Raw genomic sequence first — 22,290 nt, forward strand, 5'->3', positions numbered from 1 at the left:
GTTGAGGCATCTGTTCTGTGCCCCTCTCTGTGTGTTTCCTCAGGGAGAGGGATTGTTGGTATCATTCGATCCAGGTCTCTGGCACCCAGAATGAATTAGGACTCCAGGAGGGCCCCTCTGAGCAAGACGGGGTGCTGTAATTAGTATCAGTTAATAGCTCCAGTGGGGTGAGAGCCGCTGGGTTAGATGGTCAGTTTGGGGCAGTGAACTGGGTTATCTTTTGAGTTTGGTTAACTCTGGACCCAAACCTGAAGACAGCAGAATGGAATTAACCAAACTCGAGGCTCACTCTATTTTAGAGGCATGGGTAGGTGGGGTAGTTGTGCTGGGAAGATGCCTATATCCTCCTCTGAGCTGCACATGGAAGAGACGTGCTTTTAGGGAAAGGCGCCACAAGGCTTGACTCTCAGGGGCAGTGTGCCAGTCTGTGCATGCAAGCTCTGACCTGGGAGGCCAGGGCAAGCCCCCCGGAGCAGGAGGAGGAGGAGGCAGGGGCTGGGGCTGAGTGGGCGTCTGCCTGAGCCCAAGGACACAGCACCTGGTTAGTGGTTGTAACTGGTATGCTGCTAGGTACCAGCCATTCAGGTCTCTCATAGAAAATGCTGGGTGGACGTATAGAGTGAACTTGGGTCCTCAGGATTCAGAACTATGGCTACATAGAACAAAAGGGGAATGAAGTGAAGTTCTTAATGTCATGGTTGGCAGGTGATTCCTGAGACGGGCTCCTGTGAATGTGGGATGACATCTTTCCTCTTTTCCTCTGACCCTCACTTCTCTCCTAAGAAGGCACCAAAACATTTTCTTTTCTTCAGAAAGGAATGCTGGGATTGATCCCAAAGGTCCTTTTTAGGTGTGTTAGGCAGGGGTTCTATGAAGTGGTAAAACCATGGACAGCAGGACCAGATGAGGCTGGGTCCCGGTCCTGGCTCCTCATTCACTAGCTCTGTGACCTTAGGAAAGTTACTCAGCGTCTCCGGGCTTTGCTGCCCTCTTCCAAAGTGGATTAAAAATATCTGCTCGGTGAGGTTGCTAGGAGAGCTAAAAAGGATTACGCATCATAACATACCATTAGGCTGAACCAAAGGAAAGTGCTGAGATTTGACCATTCTTAACCCCCCAAACAGCAATTTCTTATAATTCAAACCAATTTCTCTTTTCTTCTAGATTCTAAAATGTCATACAATTAATGGCAGCTTTTAGGAAGAGAAAAAAAACCCACCTCACTGCATTAAATACACACATTCATGTTCAAAGACCCACTTCAAGTTGTGAAATGCTAAAAGGTGAAAAAAGCCACATCTCAAAATCTGGAAATGGTGGAAATACTGTTACTTTCAGGGGACAATGGCAGTGAGTTCTCTGCCTCAAGCCATCCTCAACAGTGGTTCATCCCTAGACGGGTTCTCCCTTGTGGAATACACTAGGTTGACCTGTGAACAATGAGCCTCTGTCTGCTGGTGCACACCTGGGAAAGGTATTAGGAAGGGGTACCAAAGAGATGGGAGGGGCACCAGACAGAGTTCCATGAGGACAGTGCCCAGTCCCATGTCTGTCACTGAAACTGGGTCTGAGATGAAATCGAACACACAATAAATTGCTTTTAAATAGTCACCTGTGTGTTTTGGTATGTACCCTCTATTCATGGCAAGTAATGCAGGCTCTCTTTATGGTAGTACTACAGCATTTCCTAAGTGCATTTAACAGCTGGTAAGTTGATTTAAAGGAAAATATCAAGCAAATAATAACCAGTGAAAGTATCTTTTAGTAATGAAAGGGAAATCAGACATTCTCCGATGAAGGAAAACTAGAGAATTTGTCACAAAGAGGCCTACGCTAAAAGAATGGCTGAAGAAAGTTCTCTATGTTGAAAGGAAAGGATATAAAAGTAAACTTGAAACTTCAGGAAGAAAGAAAGAACATGGTAAACAAGAATATGGGTAGGCATAATAGGCCCACTTTCTCCTCTTGAGTTTCCTAATTATGTTTGATGGTTGATGCAAAAATTGTAACAGTGTCTGATGCAGTTCTAAATGTATGTACAGGAAATATTTAAAGATGATTATGTCATAAGTGGAGGGGGGTAAATGCACATAAAGGGAGGTAAGATTTCTTTATTTCACTTGAACTGGTGAAATGATGGTACCAGTAGACTATGCTGTTAGGTATTTGTAATACTGCAAACAACCACTAGAAAAGCTATATGAAGCTATATAAAAGCTATCAAAAACATTGCAGACAAATAAAAATGGAATTAAAAAAATATTCGAGTAACCCACAGGAAGGCAGGGAAAGGAGAACCAAAGGTAGAGAAACCAAACAGAAAACAAAAATAAGATGGCAGACATAAGCTCTAAAGTAACAATAAAATATAAATGGTCTAAATATACCAATTAAAAGACAGAGATTGGCAAAGTGGATGAAAAAGCCCAACTGTTTACAAGAAAATCACTTCAAATATAATGAAAAAGGCAGGTTGAAAGTAAAAGGGTGAAAAAAATGCAAATATTAATCAAAGGAGTATGAGTGGCTATGTTAAAAATATTAGATAAAGTGGACTTCAGAGCAAAGAAAATTGACAGAAGCAGAAAGAGGCATTATTTAATGATAAAGGGGTTAATCACAAAGAAGACATTTTAGTTCTAAATATGTATGCACCAAACAACAGAGCTGCCTTATATGTGATTCAAAAATTGACAGAATTGACAGAACAGACAAATTCACAATTATAGTTGGAGACTTCAACACCCCTATTTGAATTGATAAGATAGAAAAATCCGAAGGATATGAAGAACTCAACACCACCATCAACCAATAGAGTCTAATCGACATTTATAGACCACTCCTCTTGATGACAGCAGAAAACAGTATTTTCAAGTGTTCATGATGATATCAAGAGAGACCATACTTAGGGCCATAAAGCCAAACTCAGAAACTTAAAATAAGTAATACAGAAGGTATTCTCTGACCACAATGGAGTCAAACTAGAAATCAATAACAGATAATAAGAAAGTCTCTAAACATTTGGAAACGACACAGACTGTGAAATAATCCATAAGTCAAAAAAAGGATTCCAAAGGAAATAATAACACTGAACTGAATGAAAAGTGAAAACAACACATCAAAATTTGTGGTACAGAGCTAGAGCAGTGCGAAGGATATGTACAGTATCCAATGTATATATAAGAGGAAGAGTCTCAAATCAATAATATAAACTCCTACTCAAGAACCTGGAAAAAGAAAAGCAAACCAGGCTCAAAGCAAGCAAATAATAAAGATAAGAGTAGCAATCAATGAAAGTTAACACAAAAATAGTAGAGAAAATAATGAAACAAAGAGGGATCCCTGGGTGGCGCAGCGGTTTAGTGCCTGCCTTTGGCCCAGGGCGCGATCCTGGAGACCTGGGATGGAGTCCCACGTCGGGCTCCCAGTGCATGGAGCCTGCTTCTCCCTCTGCCTGTGTCTCTGCCTCTCTCTCTCTCTCTCTGTGTGACTATCATAAATAAATAAAAATTAAAAAAAAATAATGAAACAAAGAGCTGGATCTTTGAAAAGATGAATAAAACTGACAAACCTCCAGGAAGAATGACAAAGGAAAAAGAGGACACATTAAAAAATCAGGAATGAAACAGAGTCTATCACTACAGACTGTAGACATCAGAAAGATAATAAGGGGGATTATGATGAACAACTCTATCCACATAAATCTGTCAATGCAGATAAAATGAATCAATTCCCTGAAAAAAAGTACCCCATCTCAATATTAAATAGATAATTTGAATAGCTGTATAGATATGAAAGAAATTGAATTCATAATTTTAAAAAATCTATCCCCTAAAGAAATCTTCAGGGTCAGACTGAAAAGGAAGGTCTTTATTTGCAGGTGACAAGATTATCCCAGTAAATCGACAAAGAATTCCTGGAATAAACAAGTTCAACAGGGCTGTAGAATACAAGATAAACATACAAAAATCAAGTGTATTTCTCTGTGTTAACAATGAACACATGGACAAAAGAAAAATAAAAATACTGTATTTATAATTGTTAAAAATATATTTATATATATATACTGTATTTACAATTGGTAAAAAAAAGTATATATAAATCTAACAAAACAGGACTTTTATGCAGCAAACTCCACAGTGTTCATGAAAGAAATCAAAGATGATTGGGATGCTTGGGTGGCCCAGTCGGTTAAGCAGCCAAATCTCGATTTTGGCTCAGGACAGGATCTCAGGGTTTTGAGGTCGAGCAAGCATTGGGCTCCCCTCACTCAGCAGGGAGTCTGCTTTAGGATTCTCTCTCATCCTCTGCCCCTCCCCCTGCTCTCTCTAAAATAAATAAATCTTAAAAAATATATCAAAGACAATCTAAGTACATGAAGAGACATACAATTCATAAACTGAAAGATTTAATACAGTAAAGATGTCAATTCTAACTGAATCAATATAGAGGTTTAACACAATTCCTATTAAAATATCAGCAAGATTTTTGTTGTTGTTGTTAATATAGCAAGTTTATTCTAAAATTTATATGGAGGGGTACCTGGCTGGCTCAGTCAATAGAACTGAGACTCTTGATCTCAGGGTGGTGAGTTCCAGCCCCACATTGAGGGTAGAATTTACTTGAAAAACCCCCCACAAAATTTATATGGAAAGACAAAGAACATAGCTAAAATAATTTTCAAAAAAAGAGAATAAAATGGAAAAATAAGTCCTACCTAACTTCAAGATTTATGTTTTAGCTATGCTAATCAAGACTGTATAGTAATGGTGGAAGGATGACACATAAATCAGTGAGCAGAGTGGAGAACCCAGAAATAGACCCACACAAATATGCCCAACTCACTTTTGACAAATGTGCAAAAGTAATTCAATGAAGGAGAGACAGCTTTTCCAACAAATGGAGATGAGATACTAAACATCCCCTGGCAAAACGAGCAAACCAAAGCCAACAAAAACACACAAACGAAACCCAGAAAACCTTGATGTAAGTCTCACACCTCATACAAAAATTAATACAAAATCAATCACATCAGTATAAAACATAAAACTAAAATTTCTAGGGAAAAAAATATGAGGACATATTCACGATTTAGGGCAAGGCAAGGAGTTCTAATACTTGATACCCAAAGCAGACTCTCCATTATAATAAAAATTGATCAATAAGATTTCCTCAAAATTAAAAGCTTTTGCTCTGTGAAAGACCCTGCCAAGATGATAAAAAGAAAAGCTATAGAATGCGAGAAAATCCTGGCAGACCACATTATCTGACAAAAGATAAGTATCACTCAAAAATCAGCAGTTAAAAAGCAAACAACTTAATTAGAACACAGGCAAAGACACAAAGAGGCATTTCACTGAAGAGGATGTACAGATGGCAGATAAGCACATGAAAATATGTTCAACACCATTAGCCATTTAGGGAAATGGAAATTAAAACCACAAGATGTCACTTCCATATCTATCAGAATGGCTAAAATAAAAAAGAGCAACAATACCAAACAGCGAGGATGTAGAGAAACTGGATCATTCCTACTTTGCTGGTGGGAATGTAGAATGGTACAGCCGCTCTCGAAAGCAGTTTAGCCCTTTATTTAAAAAACGAATCACACAACTACCATACCACCCAGTGATGGCACTCCTGGGCATTAATCCCAAAGAAATGAAGACATACATCTGCATAAAAACCTGAGTGTGAATGTTTACAACAGCTGTATTTGTAATAGCTTGAAACTGGAAACAATTCTACTGTCCTTCAGTGGGTGAGCAGTTATACAAACCATGGTATGTCCATGCCATGGAGCACTGCTCGGCAATGAAAAGAAACAGACTATGAATACATCCAATGACCTGATGATTCTTCAGGGAATTATGCTGAATGAGAAAATCCAAATCTGAAAAGTCACATACTGTATGATTCTACTGAAATTACGTTTTCTTAAAAAAAGACTTATTTCCTAGAGACAGAGACAGAGAGAGAGAGAGAGCAGGAAAGGAGGGGCAGAGGGAGAGAGAATCTCAAGCAGGCTACACACTGAGCGTGGAGCCTGATGCAGGTCTTGATCTCACCACCCTGAGATCACGACCTGAGCCAAAACCAAGAGTTAGATGCTTAACCAACTGTGCCACCCAGGCACAGTTGAAATTACATTCTTAAAATAAAATTAGAGAAATGGAGAACGTATTAGCAGTTCCCAGTGGGTAAAGATGGGGTGGTGGCACAAGAGAAATGGGTTTGGCTACAGGAGTGCAACATGAGGGAATCCTGCAGGTGATAAAAATTTTCTGCATGTTGACTATATCCCATCAGTATCGTGGTTGTGATATTTTACCATAGTTCTAGTAAGATATTGCCAATGGGGGAGACTGAGTAAAGGGTACTGAGGGCTACTGCTGTATTTTTTCTTACAACTGCATGGAATCTACAATGACCTCAAAATCAAAAGTTTAAAAAACTAAGCTATTTCAATTAAAAATTGAGAAAAAGTAAAAAGGTGTATAAACTACAAGAAAAAAACCCCAAAGATCGGGTCTTGTCTCTGTCCAAAACCTCCAGTGGTGTTCTATTCACTGCACATGGAGGGACACCCACACTTTTCACCATGGAGAAAGAGTTTGTGCAATCTGATTTTTATCTACAGTACTTCTTCCTGTATCCCACTGCCTTGGTCACCTTGCTGATTTTCCTGTTGCCTCCACACACCAAGCATGTCTCCACTAAGAGCCTCAGCAACTACACTCACCCACTTGGGATGCTTTTGCTCTAGACCTCTGCATGGCTGCACTTTCCCCCACTTTGGTGATTGTTCAAATGCTACCTTCTTAGGGAGACCTTCTTTACATCTCTTCTTTACATCTTTACACCTTGCCTGCCCCACCCCCAGAGATTCGGTCATTGTCTTAATTTTGCCTTTTTTTTTTTTTTCATAGCATTTATCAAGCTCCCACTCTCTTCTGATCCATTTCCTTGTTCCCTGTCTGCACCTCCCCTGGACACAGCAAATTTCAGGAGGATAAAGAAGGTGTCTGTCCTATTATTGCATAGTGAGCCCTCATGACTGCTGAATGAATCAATGCCCTGGGGCATTATGCGTGGGAGAAATGGGCCAGGAACTTTCTTTAAACAGATGTATACTAAGATGTACTTTAAACAGATGTATATTGTTCTGCTCCTGGGAAATCTAGAGATGCTGAATTCTTTGGAAATTAAAATTAAGAAGAAGGAGCAAGAAGCCCATCTGCAGCCAGATTTCAAGGAATGTCTAAAGGAGCACAAGTCAAGGATGGGAGGGTATATGCTTCACTTTTTAGGACAGCTGGATATTTGTAGCTAACCATAAAGAGAATTTATTTATGGGATTTCTAGGTCCTTATCCACTATTACTGATCATCTGATAAAACCAGGTACCTGTCCACACAGAATGGCAGATGCGATCTGAACAGGAATCCTTTAATGGAAGGAGAAGGAATACTGCTGGGCAGTTGTGTGATGTGTGGCTACTACTATTCTCCAATAGGACACGCTGGAAGGCACAGCTTTACAGCGCTTTCTCAACTCTCTGAATTTTTCTGCCACCATCTCTCTCCAGTCTTCTTTTGACCAGAGGAATACTACTCATGCTCTGGGACTGCTTGGCTTCACAATGCAGCCCTGGGAAATGGGTCACGCCTTCTTCTCTCTTCCCTTCGGGGTACATGGTGCGGGAATATCGCAGTTCACCAGTAGGGGTCGCCAACGAGCCCCTAGGAAAGCAAACCCAACTTGAAAGCACAATGTTCCCAGACTGCTTGCTCCTCCCTGGGACCTGGCTCCCTCCATCCCTGAAGATCAGGATCGCTGGCCCAGGGCGGGTTCTAGTCCACATTCCACGGCAAAGGCCCCTCCCAGCTACTGGCTGCCCTTTAGTGGGTAGCTGAATAAGACTGAAAAGGCTTGCTAGGGCGCTAGTAATGTTCTCTTTCTTGGCCTTGGTGCTGATCACACAGTAGGTTTACCTGTGGAAATTCATTAGGCTCTATAGTTATGATCTCGGCAATTTTCTGTATGTCACACTCCAAAACACCAAAATAAAGTTTAATAAAAAAATTTCATGGGCAGCCCGGGTGGCTCAGCGGTTTAGCACCGCCTTTAGCCCAGGGCGTGATCCTGGAGACCCGGGATCGAGTTCCACATCAGCCTCCCTGCATGGAGCTTGCTTCTCCCTCTGCCTGTGTCTCTGCCTCTCTCTCTCTGTGTCTCTCATGAATAAATAAATAAAATCTTTTTAAAAAATTTCATAGACTAGGTTTACTTAATACACAGGATGCCTCAGTAATCTGTGGAATTCCCATTATAGCCTGAAAAAAGGAACAAACAAAAACCAAGGAACCAAAAACAAACAAGTGAGAACAAGTTAGAACACCTACCCCTGGGAATTCCAGACTTAGAAACGTTTTTCACTAAAGTGGTTTCCTAGGTAATTGCAGGTGAAAGCGCCATTCATTCCTTCATTCATTCATTCATTCAAAGTTGGAGGGGTAAAGGGCATGGGGAAGTTTGGTCTTGAAATGCTTCCATCAGGTTTTGCTGCCTGTGGAATCACTGCGGCTCATTACCCAAGGACTGGCACTCCCACTCCCATTTTGGGTCCTGGTGGGGCTTCCGTCAAATCCAGCTGCAGTGAGCCCTGAGACTGTGGATTAAGGCTAGGCTGCGGATAAGAATACTTCATGAGCGCAGCTCTGGACCCCAGGCCAGGTGCTTGAGGCTCAGACAGCTGAGGGGCCATGCTGCTGCTGCTTTGCTGTTGGGCCACCCCTGCCATCCAGAGAAGGCAGCTCTCTGCTCCCCTCTTCACTCTTTGGGCAGCCTGGCAAGGGGAACCCACACTGCCCTGCAAGTTTACAGGCCCATTGCCCCAGAGATATCAGAGGTTCCATGGTCTGAGAGGGACCCTATGCTTCTATAAAGGCTGTTCTGGAGCAAAGTGATGAGAAGCTGGTGCTAGAGCCAGGCTGCCTGGGTTCAAGCCCAGCTGTGCCACACAACTGTGTGGCCTTGGGCAAGTGATCACCTTCTCTGTGTCTCGGTCTACCCATCTGTTAAATGCAGATAAGAACATTATCTCCTTCAAAGGTTGTTTGTGAGGATTAAATGAGTTAATCCTTAGAATGTGCTTCAAAGAGTGCCTGGCATATAGCATATATATGGCATATAAAATACGTATTTTAGCTTAAAAAAAATCCTTACTTGTGTCTTGAGACAGTTCGTGATAAAAGAGTTCCAAGGTCAAATGAGTTTGGGAAACACCTGATTGCCTTTGTGAATTAGGGTATTCAAGACTCCGCAGGAGAGAAATTGTGAGTAATCCAATGTTAGCCTGCAGAAAGAGCTGATGTTTGGCCCGTTCTCAGGTCAGTACTCATGGCTGGTTGATATGTGCGCTGCAATGGGGTGCTAAATATTTTGAGGGGATGGTTTTTACAGAACACCTTTGGGGACATCCTGGAGGTGCCACATCCTCTGGTGAGGCCATCTTTATGACGTATAAAGCACTCACGGAGTTGCAGGGACAGTTTGAAGGGCACTGACTCATTTTATCTTCACAACCACCCTAAGAGGTTAGTATAATTATTGTCCCCATTTTCAGGTAGGGAAACTGAGGCAGAGGGAAGTCAAGTAACTTGACTGGGGTCATAAGGCTGGTAAGCGGTATAGTGAGGTTTAAATTCCCACAGTTTGGCTCCAGAGTCCACGCCCTGAACCACTGTGCTACGTGGGCTCTTGGGACCCACTGAGGAGCCCTCGGTATGTGGTACTTGATGCACAAACTCCTCAGAGCCTCTCAGGCAGACTGGTCACCTTTGGCACTTCCGTGGCCACAGTGATGGGGCATCTGTCACCTCCTCCCTCTGCCCCTGGCTCCGCACTCCAATGGATGGCTGGGGGCTGGGCATGCCACGGCTATCCCTCCTCAAAGCGCTCCAGTTGCTTACACAGTAAAGCCACAGGGCCCGCTGGCTGGGACCGGACATCCATATGGTATCGCCAAGCAAAGGACCCCAAAGAAAGTTTTCAGAATTGATCTCATGATGGCCCATGGGCCGGACTGATGTTCTAATGGGGTGACAGCATCTCCCTGTTGCAGGAACAGGGAGACCTGTGAGGAAGGGGTGACACTCATCTGATCCTCTGTACCCAGAAAGCTTTCTCCAGGGCCTGGCTCTCCAGGATCCTTGGCAGGGTCTGTATCCCGTTGATCAAGGGTGCTGTACCGTTTCCCTCTTTCCACCAGATTCCTATCTGTCCATTCGGGCCTCTCAAGTCTCAGCACCTCTGTGACACCTCCATGACACCGACTCACACCTCTCAGAGCCCACGCCACCCAATTTAACACTGTTTCATAAACCTCAGATGCCCTTGGGGCACATGTGTTGGCATGATCACCCCAGCTTTCCTGTAAATTCCCTGGGTTAGAAGGTGTCTCTCCACTTTGTCTCATGTGCCCAAGGGCCTTGGGACATAGCAGGTGCTCCGCAGAACAGCGCCCCACAAATGACTGCACAAGTGGCTTTAGCCAGCCGGGCACACGTGCCGCTGGTGGCCGTGACTGCAGGATTCCTGCCCGAAGGGCGGGACCAGGCTAAGGACTGCTGAGCTCGTGAGCCTCCCGCCTTGCTTGCTTGCTGCCGCCAGCTGACTGCAACAGCATTAAACTTCTCCTACCTTGCTCGCTTTCAAGATCTCAAACATCAGGGGCAGGCCTTGGGTAATGAGCTCCTCCGTGTACTCCTCCTCCTGAATGGTCTTAAACTCCTTCAACAGGCACTGGATGAGGGGCCTGCGGTGCTGCTGGAAGGCGATCCGCAAAGACTCCAGCCACGTGTGCAGTGTCCACGGGACGCCTGGGAGGGGGCGGGGAAGGGTGTGCAGGGGAGGAGAGGACAAGACAGAAAACAACCACAACAGAAGGCGTGTTTTTTTATCTGCAAGCTGGCCTTTCCCCAGGACATCACCAAATTACGAGCCCAAGAGCCTGATGTGGGATGAACTGCGCCAAAGTTGCTTTTTATTCCCCCTGAAGATTTGCAGATGTTGAAACTAAAGATCAGAATTCAATCCCCTTAGCTATGGCTGTCCATCTATGCACGCTGTTCACTTACTAGGAGCTGCATTTTACAAGATCTCACCATCGTGCAGAACACAGAATGTGACACACTGCTTATGCCTACCCCATACTTCTGGGTCCTGACGTTGCTCCCCTCTATCCCTTCTGCCTTCTGGGGAGACAGAAGCTCAGGGGGGTTAGAGTCCTGCTCAGGATGAGCAGCACATCATGCCCAAGTGAGAGCTCAGAGCTGGTGAAACCCATCGGTGGGCCTCACCATCTACTGCCCTGGCCAGGATGGGCGCAGACGTCAGAGAAAGGCCTGGAAGGTACTGCTGCCGCTCCCCTGGGCAGAACAACTCTTCCCCCTGTGGGCGCTTCATCAGGCCTTCCTCCTTTCACAGAAACCTCTCCAGCAGCTGACTGCTGCGATGTGCTTCTCCTTCCCCATGGAGAGGCACGGATGAAGAGCATGCTCCACTACTGGGCATAAGGAGTAGGCCATTCAGAGTCTGGAGCTTCAGCATCATGCTAAATAGGCCCTCGGCACAGTGGCACAAATGTCCCACATTCTGAACAGTCACTCGGAGAGAGAGGCCCACGTCCAGAATGGCGGCAGGGGGGCCTCTCCTCAGGCCCTCTGCCCACCTTGACCTGCCATACCAGAGGTTGAAGGCCCATGCTAGGACCTGCTGTTCCTGCCCCCATACTGGGAAGGCTGAGCTGGCCTGCTCCCTGGACACACAGAGATGGATCTGAGCTAGCTCCCTCAAGGAAGAGCCAACCCTAGCTTTTCTCAGGAGTGGCTTTGTACCCTGAAGCTCAGTGGGTGAGCCTCATCCTACCTGTTGCCTGGCCACTGCTTCTTGGATATGGGTGCTCTAAGGCAGTGATTCACCAACCACTGGGAACCACCTGGGATGATTGTTAAACATAAAGATTTCCGGCCTTTATCCATCCAGACCCTCAACAGCAGAGCCTCTGGGTGTAGGGCCTGGCAATCTGTATTCAGACAAGCTCCCAGGTGATTCTAATTCCTTAAATTCTCAGGGTCCAGAGTTTGGGAATCATGAGAAAATGACCTGAGGATCAGCCTTTCGGGGTAGGGAGGGATGCTGCTGTCTTTGAGGAGGTGTGGGTGTTTTAGCTTGGAAGTGATCCAACCAGCAAATGAGAAGTTCCCTGGGCCCATGTGTATGTGTGTGTGTGTGTGTGTGTGTGTGTGTGTGTGTGTGTAACCTAGAGCTGGGCAGGGGTGCTGTGCCCAGCGGTGGAGGGTGCCAGACTGACCTATGCTCCTGATATCAATTGTGACATCCACGTAGCCATGCTCAGCGCTGTGATACATGGCCTCCCTCAGAGCTCTCAGTTTGGCTTTGCTGTTGCGGCTGGCACACAGGGGAGGCGGGGCTGTCTCCGCCAGGTCAGTCCCCTCGGCCAGAATCTCTTCCAGGGACAGGATATCACTCTTCTCCTTCTCTGGCTGAGCGAGCAGTTTGCGGAACACATTCCTGTCAATCATAAACCCAGAGAGGAAGACACTCAGAGATGGAAGGGCTTTTCCAGGGCAGGGATGGGGTGTGGGAAGTGGGGACCCCACTCATGTGAGAACAGGGGGATGATGGGAACAACTCTGGGGTGGTGGTTTCAGAGCCCTGACCACCGGTGTGATGTTTTGAGGACGGAGATGGGAGAGGCGTGACTGGCTATGTTTCCTTGAGGGCAGCCTGGAGCTAAGTGCTTTCCTCAAGTATCTAGAAGTATCTAGAAGGTTCTAGGACTGTGCCCTTCTAACCATCAGCCTGCACACGGGGTCCCACAGTGAATCTGCTTTACTAGGGTTGTGTGTCAAAAAACTGGAAGGGGGTAAACCCTGAAGGAAATGTAGATAAGTGGTAACTTAGGCTGGAAGGGATTTTATTATTTTTAAAATGGTTCTTCTCACTTCACGGCAGCTGAGGTGACAGGCTCTGACCAAACTGGCAAAAAGTGGTGTCTCTGTGAGGTGAAAGCTGACAGGGCAAGGACAAAACAAGGTAGCCTGAGTGGATGTGCGCTGCATGGAGTTGGCTCTGAGCAGAAAGCTGGTGGCTAAGGCCACTCTGGCCAGGCCTGGGGTCTGGCCTGCTTCTGGGCCCCACATCCAGAGATGTAATGGGTCTGGGGTAGGCCTGGGAATCTGCATTTTTAACAAGCACCACTTGGGACCTTGTGGCTTTGGCCCATCCTAGCCTACCTGTGTCCGTGGGCTGCGGCCTGGCTGAAAGAGTTCATATCACCCTGGGGGGTTGTAGAAATTCCATTCCTGTACATGGTTCCTATCAGGGGATCCGCACCACGCTCCAACAGCAAACTAACCAGCTCAAAATTTCCTGCAAGCCCAGAGAAGGGGGTTTTATAAGCGGATAAAGCAAAGATACAGTCACAGACACACTGAGGGCGCAAGGTGGTGGAGACCCTCGGCCGGGACGAGGCTCAGCGGCTCTTACCTACGGCAGCTGCCAGCTGAAGGGGTGTTTCCGAGTAGTTCTCCTCGCCGTGCTCCACGGAGCCTTCCACCTTGGCCCCAGCGTCCAGGAGCAGCTGTGGAGGAAGAGTGGCTACTGAGACATTTAAAGGACATGCACTGTGAGGACACATCAGGAAAAGCTGGCAGAAGTCAGTGCGATGCCAATGTTCCTGCCCTCCCTCTGGGTCAGTGGCCGTGTGCACAGGGTGAGGGCAGCTGTACATAGAGGGTGAGCTGATGGCCTCTTGAATGTCCTAGAACCTCGGACTATCAAAGCCTGGTCTTCGGAAAGCAGCATCCGCATCACCTGGGAGCTTGTTGCAAATGTGAGCACTCAGGCCCCATCCCAGACCAACTGAATGAGAGTTTGCATTGCAGCAAGATCTCCAGGTCATTTATATGCACGTTCAAGTCTCTAGAAGCGCTGCCTTGGACTCTTGAGGCACCAGAGTGTTGGAAGACTCTTTTTGGGTTGGAGACACAAAGCCTCGGAGAGCATTAGAGTTGCCTCTTAGAACCACGGAATCTTGAGTTCCAGAGGACTTTGGGGACCATCTGGGCCACCCGGGGCATGAATCCCTTCTAGAACATTCTGGGTGGCTCTGAGGATAGTTTAGCAAATGCTAAGTTTCCTGGCCAGCGAGATCAATTAATCAAGTGGCAGAGGGAACTCTGAGGAGTCTACTCCATTCTGTGTATTCCCTGAAGATGTCTGGACTTCATAAAGATGGAGACTGTCCATGCCGGGTCTCACCCACAGTGAATGTGCTCTTAGCACTGCTAATGGAAAACGAGGAGGAACATTCTGCCTTCTTGACTACCTACCCAGGGCTCCCTGAGGGCACCGCCAGGAGAGGGCTGGCATTCCATGCCATGTGTACCTGCAGTGGAGAGGTGGCCTGACTTCCATGGGGCTTTGCTTGGCTGCCTGCTGCTCCTATTCCTGATTTGAAGGCTTAGGATGCCACTGCACTTTAAGGGATGGCATTTGTGTCCACTAGGCCGCCCCTCTGATCCTTTCTTTCCTAAACTCCTCTACCAGGAGTGAACTGGGCATGACATTCTACAGCAGAAGTCAGCTCTCAGTGTACCATGTCATACACTCCACCTCCTGGAACATGACTTTGGATCTTTCTGAAGGAGTTCCATGACCGAGAAAACAAGATTCCTATGGATCTCCAACATCGCCCAGTGGTCCCCGTAACTCTTTCCTGCTCTGCATACTTCTAAGAGGCTTGGACCACATAAAAACAAGTGTTCCTGATTATACCCGAAGTTCGGCATTATGAGGCCATGTGTGGTAATGGACCTGGATGCTTATTTCTTTTTTTTTGGATGAACTAAAGACCAAATTTAAGATCTAGAATGTACTAGATGGCTAGTCATTGAATATCAACTGTACAAAAACCAGAAAAGAAAGTGCAAGCAATACATACTTCAATGCCCAAAGGACCTTGGATGAGGACATCTCTCCATACTCAGGGAGCTGTTTCAGAAGACACATGCAAAGGCCCTACTCTAGACCTCTGGGATCAGATTCTCAATAGGTAGGATCCAAGCAAGTGTCTTTTAGAACCATTCCCTTGGCGACTTGGGGATGCTTCTTTCCACCAGTCAGAGACCCTAGACTCTACACAAACACCAGGGTCACACCTAAGGGGAGGTTCTGAGGTCTCACACCAGCCAAGTCTTATGTTTATGTTAACGACAAGCAAAATGAACAAATCCACAAAATCACAGCTCAGGCCCCACCCCCGAGCAACCAGGAACAGCTTCGGAGATTTGCCACTCGTGTGTGTGAGGCTGCGTGTGGGTATGTGATAATTTCATATTGGTTAAAGCCAGGCCATATAGATCATTACATATGATATTTTCATTTATATGATATGAATGTGCTATACTTAATTGCAATTAACCAATATGAATCCCTTAGGGAATGTGCATGCTGGGAGAGGTACAGATTTGCATAATGAAGGAGGTAAAATTAAAGGTCAGACGTGGATAGGGAAATCCATTAATACCTGAACTACAGGAATATGTCCATGCAACACAGCAAAAGTCAGAGCCGTCCAATGGCGGGTCTCGGGGTGGACGGATGGATATTTATGAGGAGTACTGACAACCTATAAACAAATTGAAGTTATTTTCAAAATGTGACCTTCACAATATTTAGACTAGCAAGTCTGACCTATCTGTGGCTGGGCACGTGGGCTGGAGATGTATGGAAGGACATTCTGAAAGTGCTTTGGGAAATGTTGGTGATAGTAAGGTGGTGACTTTTTGTCCTCGATGTCTTGTAGGGAGTCTTTTTTGCTTCTCATCTGAAGGGAGTTAAATGGATGATTTAACCTTCTCTAAGGTGCCTTGGAGAAGCTGTAGTGGCAGCTACCATGAGCCAGCTCCCCAGCCTGTCCCCTCTTCCTGCTTAAGTGCGGTGCTTCTGGGGGCCACAGGAGGACATCAGCGTGAGATGCCATACCACTACATACACACCTTTAGGGGAATTTCTCAGCAGCAGGAAACCTCAGGCTAGGTGTGTGTGGGGTGTGTGTTGTGCTTCAAGCTTTCAAGCCAGGGAAGACTACCGCCCATCCAATGGAGTGACATTCCCAACTGGTCACAGCTCACCTCACCCTGTCCTCATTTCACCCTTATGTTGGCTTCCTAATTGACAAGGAACATCATGCTTCTAGAAACATGGGCACAAACCTTCCCTGGACACACCATGAATGTGCAATCTGATATTGGTCTTTCAATACATAGGCCTCAACATACCCTAGGCCAAAAGAGAGGCAGCAAGGCAGCTGAAGGCTGGGGTCCTGCAAGACTGGCATCCGCACATGGCTTTCCTCCCAAACACTCCTGGGCCCATACAGCTATGATGCCTGTTTCCTCCAGAGCAGCTGAGTTCACTAATTGCCTGCTGGGAGAAGGCCTTGAGCTGGGAGCCATGGGATGGGCTAGAGATGACCAGAGAAGCCCACTGGGACCCAACGATGAGGAGCCCCTGCAAGGTCTGCACAGTGCTGGGGGAGATGGTGGTTCTTAACAGGCAAGAAAATCCCCAATACTTGAAACTTGTAATATCCAAAAGGGTTTGGATGCAAAACTCTGCCTACTGCCTGTTTTCCTCAGATGAATATCAAATTCACTAATTTAAAAAAAAAAAAGCAAAGCACTAAGATTATGAAAACATTTAATTTTGAACTAACAAAGTTTTATAGGGTTGCTGAACTAGGATTGCAGCATGCCAACCTTCCCAGCCTCTGGGGCTGCCAATAGCTGGCTGCCAGGAAGACAGGATAGAACATGGTCGAAAAGCATGATTTCACTTATGACAAGTCTCATGGTGTGTGTCTGTGGGGGACCAGTATTAACTGAGTCTAACTTCTGCTAGGTAGTCTTTGCGATTATTCTCCCCCTGTTGCTGATGGGGACGCTGAGGCTCCAAAAGGCTAAGCCACCTGTCCAAGCACAAAGCAAGTGGCTAAGACTCAGCAGTTTCAGAACTTGAGCCCAAGTGTCAAATTCTAAAGCCCGTGGGGGGGGGGGGTACGTTTTCTGCTATACACCACACTGCCCTAAGGAGGCTTTGCAATGGGCTTTAAGACCTGTGGCTTCAATTCAACCAACAGGTGAACCGATCAGGATTTGGCTGGCAGGGCGGAACATCTGGGGGAGTGACATCTCAGATCGGGGGACATGGCCCTGCGCTGTATTAGGCAGAAAGGGTTGATGGCTCAGAAGAGGGCTTTCTGCCCTGATCCCAAAAGGAACGGATCAGCAGTAAGAATCAGACTCAGTACAGCTGAGGCAAGGGGAAGCTGATGCTCCTTGCAGCTTCGTTGGTGGGTTTTTAAATGAAACGTAGTTATGGGCAGCTCCTTGGAGTGTGGTTGGGCTGGGGCCTTGGGATGCAGGAAATCCACCACCTGGTCTGACTATTTGCTGGACTGAGTGCCTTCAGTGATGGCTCTCGGGAGAAAAAGCCCCCCTCTCTTTGCTTATTTCCCCCAGGGGGACTGCCAGGCCAAGGGGCCCTGCAGCCCTCTGCACCCTCACCTCGACATTCAGGTCAGCTCCGGCATCCAGCAGCATCTGAACCATCGCCTCGTCCCCACGGACGCAGGCATACATCAGTGGGGTCATGCCCTGCGGTGGGTTAGAAACCAGAGAATGGAGAGAGTTTATAAGGCGGCTGTGTCACTCGACAATACACATGGAAATTTTTACTTGTGTGTAGGTGGCTATGCTTGTACTCAAAATCCAGCATTAAAAAAATAAATATGCTGCCCTATGACTCATAAGGGCACAGTCCTTCATATTTTGAAAACCAAAAAAAAAAAAAAACCCAAACCCAAAAAAACCCACCAACAACTGGAGGGGAGAGGGAGAGGAAGGGAGGATTGCCTTTTTTTTTTTTTTCCAATTATCTTTGTTTAAGTTGGTGTTTTTTCATTGATCTCTCCTAGGCTGCAGCAGACCTAAGAGTACGTGCTAAAACAAGTGGCTGATTTCAAGTCTTAGGAACTTTCTGGATTCTGTGACATTTGTCCAAGTTACCTAATTCATAAACACGGTTTCCTTGACATTTTCTCCTTCACAATATAACAAGTGTCATTTTTACTTTATATAAGCTGCTGGTCAGTGTCAAGGGAAATTGGATGCCTCTGAGCATGTCCCCATCACTGACGTCTGGTTTGACATTATCATTAACAAGCAAAAGGCAAGTGAATGAAGAATGGCTTTTAGGGATTCCATATTTGCCTGTGACTCCTGCTTAGTTTGAGGGTCCACAACCAGCAGAAGGAAGGGATGGATTTTTCAATAAATAGTGTTGTGAAGGTGACTATTTGGGAAAACATGCAAATTAGAGCCTGATCTCATACCATATGCCAAAATAATTCATAGTTTGATTAGAGATACAGAGAAAAAATTAAAACCATAAAAGATATGTACCTGGATCTGCTTCTAGGTGTAGAAATTAAGGAAGAAATCATGAACAAAAATCATTACAGCATAGAGGACAATAAAATTGAAGATATTATAAACAAAATTTAAAGGTAAACAAATTTACACTGGATGGGATGAGCACTGGGGGTTACACTGTATGTTGGCAAATTGAATTTAAATAAAATATTAAAAAATAAATTGAGACATATTTGTTAGATTATAACAAAGGGTTTATATCTAAAATGTAGAGAGCTCTTCTAAATAAGAAGATAGTAAAGCTCCAATGAAATACTGGCAAAAGGGAAACGCATATACTGTTGAAGATTGTGTATATGGAAACAAAGTCTCTGAGAAAGTAATTTGAGATTGAGAACCTGCAGAAAGGTTAATGTGCTTGAGCCACTATTTCCATTTTTAAGAATTTCCCTAAGGATGAGCATAGCATAACATACAGGATTGTAGAATCACTATTTTCTACACTTGAGACTATTGTGTCAACTATACTTCAATGAAAATAAGTTCCATAATGAAATCATCAGGGATTTGAACAAAGACTCGTATGTTTAACTTCTCAGCTTTACTAATCAGCATTGTTGACATACTACGTAATTGGAAACAACCTAAATATCCAACAACTGAGGATGGTAAACTGAATAAATAATATGTCCATTTTATGTAGCCATTAAAAGTGACCGAAAAAAGAATATTTAATGACATTGCAAAGTGCCTTTAATATAAGTTATTGGAAAAGGCAAGAGATTATAAATCCCAATTTAAAAAATAATAAAAGTGTGTGTGTGTGTGTGTGTGTGTGTGTGTGTGTGTATGTTAGGGTTCCTTGTTGCTCAAGAAAATTCCTAGCTGCTGTTCCTTCCCTGGAACTTGCTACACGAGCTGCCCTATGCGAAACGGCTCCATCTGTCCCTTGTGACTTTCCACCTGGAGCTCATCTGTTTGTTTTCTCTGTCTGTGACATCTTCACCCACATGGTGTCTCTTGGTTGGTGGGCACAGGAGCCTTTCACTGCACCTCAGTTTGAGGATGTTGGGGGGCAGCTGCCTATCTCTGAGGTGCCTCAGAGGGTTCCCCAGAATGACTTCTGTGTATCTCAAACATACCCTGAAAGTTTGGTAAAAATACCCCTGGAGTTGTTCCGTGATGCAGTAATAGACAGGCAGGCAGGCAGGCAGGCAGGCAGAGAACTAATTTTAACCCCGCTGAAAAAAATGACTTGAAGGACACATACTAAATATAAATGGTGGCTATCTGGGTGATGGCATTATTTCCTTTCTGGAATAGGCCTATTTTTCTGTATTTTCCATTTCAGCTGCACTGATCATGTGCAACTTCTATAAAGATGAACAAGGATATTTTTATAGTTTAAAAACTCAAACTAAATGAATAAAATAAACATCATCCTAAGTCACCAGCAGGGGGAGTGTGTGTCCAGCGCCTGCTGTTTCCATCTTGGGTGGGGGCAGTACACCTGGTGGAGGGGTGGGGGTGAGGTGTCTGTTCAGACTCTCAGACCCTGTACCTGTTCGCTCATGGTATTGATCCCATCGGGCCCCAGGAGAGACACTGCCTGCTTCACCAGGTCCGTGCGCCCACAGTTCAGCATCCGGAAACCCAGGTCCTGCTTAAACTTGGCTTCGATGGCCACTGCATCCAGCTTCCGAGAAGCACAAAAGCAGTCGTCGGCCCTAAGGAAGGGAGAGGTGGTCAGGTGGGTGTAGTGGTTTCCCCGGGAAATGGTCCTTGAAGTCCATGAGAGCTAGAAAGCACCAAGGATCCCTTGCATTCGGTTTTCATTGTCAACTGCCTATTCCTCGGCTCCAATTAAAATATGGATGTCTCGATCCTTTGTCCTTTACAACTGCTGCTGATCTGTCTTCCTCAGGCTTCTGTAGCATCCTGAGCTAAACATGGTGAGAGCTACTAACGATGGGATGTTTACTCTAGGCTAAGCACTCAGCTAGACTCTTCACGTGAATTAGTTTGTTTGATCCCCCACACAACCCCAAAGGCAAGTACAATCATTACCCCTCTTAACAATGGGGAGACAGACAGACAAAGGACTCACCCTGGGCCACCCAGCCAGCAGCCTGGAGTAGACCCTATCCTAGACCCCTTTCTGTCCCTTCTCTGTGCAAATTCAGAGAGTGGAAACCAAAGAAAGGAGTCAGGTGCTCAGAATTCCTGGTGCCGTTCCTGCTTCTAACTAAGCCACTTTGTGGCATAAGGAAAGGTTGTGAGGGAACTACCTTCTTTTTGGGGGGGCGGTTCTTCTTGATGGTTGGAGGAAATGAGATGGGCTATAGTTCCAGAAGGTTTATGGCACCAAGGCTCCTGTTCATCAGCAAGGCTAGGACCTGGGGGAGGAGCACTTGAGGGGTGAACCACTAAGGGAGCCTCAGGGAGTGGGTGGGATGGGTTTGTGCTTGACTCTCCTTTGCATTTCTGATGTATCATTCACCTCCGCTTGGGCAGAAGGCATCCCTGAAATAGAAACCCAGGGTAGGAGCTCTTAGGGCTCCAGGCAGGAGATAGAAAGTTTGCTTCTGGCCACCAGGGGGAGCTGATGCAGTGGAGATAGAAAACTTGGTGCTGATGTGGGGTCTCATCTGCGGGAAGGCCTCAGGAGCTGGGTGTGGGTCAAGGCCTCCAAGAGTCTATTTGTATGAGCATTGGGAGAGACCAAGAAAGGCCCACGGTTGACCAGGACGCTGGACTCCAGGATTAAGACCTTTCCATGGCAGGCAGGGGAGCCAAGACACCCAACATGGTTGGAGGACTCTCTAGGGAAACCCCATAGGTGGTGGGGGAGGACTGACGGACCCTGGGCTTGGCATTCAAGATGTGAACTTCTAGGGCACCGAACAGGGCTGTGCCATAAGGCATGGTGTGTGGGGCTTTGCATTTGGGACTCTCACAGCGAGGGGTGCTAGATTTAGCAAATAAAAGTACTTTAATAAACACTGCATGAAACAAATGTACATTAAAACACTATTCACAGCTTACCTGAAACTGAAATTGAAATTAAAAAAATTTTTTTTTTAATTTGGGAAAGGGCAGAGTCACCTGCCATGATTTGAAAAGAACACAGGGAGAGACCACGGATCCCAGCATCTCCAGGGGACAAGAGGAAACCCCTGGTGTGGTGGTGGGCTGCATCTAAGTTTCCAGAAAAGAAATGGTTAAGGAAGAAGCTTCAGGCCAAATGGACAGGACAGAGCAAGAGAGTGAGAGCAACAGGGCCAGGTTCTGGGGCATATAATAGAGGCTTCTGGAGAGGAAAAGGTGGGGATCTGCGTGTGTCGTGCTGACATGTCTGGAGCCTTGATTGGGTGGGGTGTGTGTGCAGATGTTGGGGAGGTATTAGATTTTTTAAAAAATATTTTATTTATCTGATACAGAAAGAGAGAGGGCAGGAGGAAAGTAGGTGGAGTGGCAGGCAGAGGGAGAGGGAAAAGTAGACTCCCTGCTGAGCAGGGAGCCAATGGGATGTGGGGCTGGATTCCAGGACCCCCATTGTCATGACCTAAGCAGAAGGCAGCTGCTTAACCGACTGAGCCACCCAGGTGCCCCCAGATTTGATTAACTCTAGGGAAAGCTTTTCTTCTAACAGACCACTATCTAGTTGGGAAAGAGGCTGATTTGTGAAATCAAGAGCCTCCTTCCTGAGAGCAAAGATGCTATGAATTGTCATTGTCAGTGAATTTGCAGTTTCCTCTCTGTGTCT

The 22,290-nt window shown here is 45.7% G+C and overlaps 1 protein-coding gene across 5 annotated transcripts in view; it reads right to left on the reverse strand.

The window, feature by feature from the left end:
• The window catches only part of ABTB3 (ankyrin repeat and BTB domain containing 3), a 310,781-nt gene that overhangs the window by 29,929 nt on the left and 258,562 nt on the right, over positions 1-22,290 (reverse strand). For 2 of the 5 annotated variants that reach the window (XM_025461731.3, XM_049115342.1), the window contains exons 5-11: positions 20,086-20,251; positions 17,658-17,747; positions 15,617-15,718; positions 13,576-13,669; positions 13,323-13,458; positions 12,377-12,597; positions 10,705-10,883 (exon numbers count right to left, since the gene is read on the reverse strand). In XM_025461731.3, coding sequence (XP_025317516.1) covers positions 10,705-10,883; positions 12,377-12,597; positions 13,323-13,458; positions 13,576-13,669; positions 15,617-15,718; positions 17,658-17,747; positions 20,086-20,251 — 988 coding nt within the window. The remainder of the gene's footprint in view (positions 1-10,704; positions 10,884-12,376; positions 12,598-13,322; positions 13,459-13,575; positions 13,670-15,616; positions 15,719-17,657; positions 17,748-20,085; positions 20,252-22,290) is intronic. The other 3 variants (XM_049115340.1, XM_025461749.2, XM_049115343.1) reach the window with 3 other exon arrangements.

The sequence above is a fragment of the Canis lupus genome, chromosome 10 (genome assembly GCF_003254725.2).
Source record: "Canis lupus dingo isolate Sandy chromosome 10, ASM325472v2, whole genome shotgun sequence".
Taxonomy (NCBI): domain Eukaryota; kingdom Metazoa; phylum Chordata; class Mammalia; order Carnivora; family Canidae; genus Canis; species Canis lupus.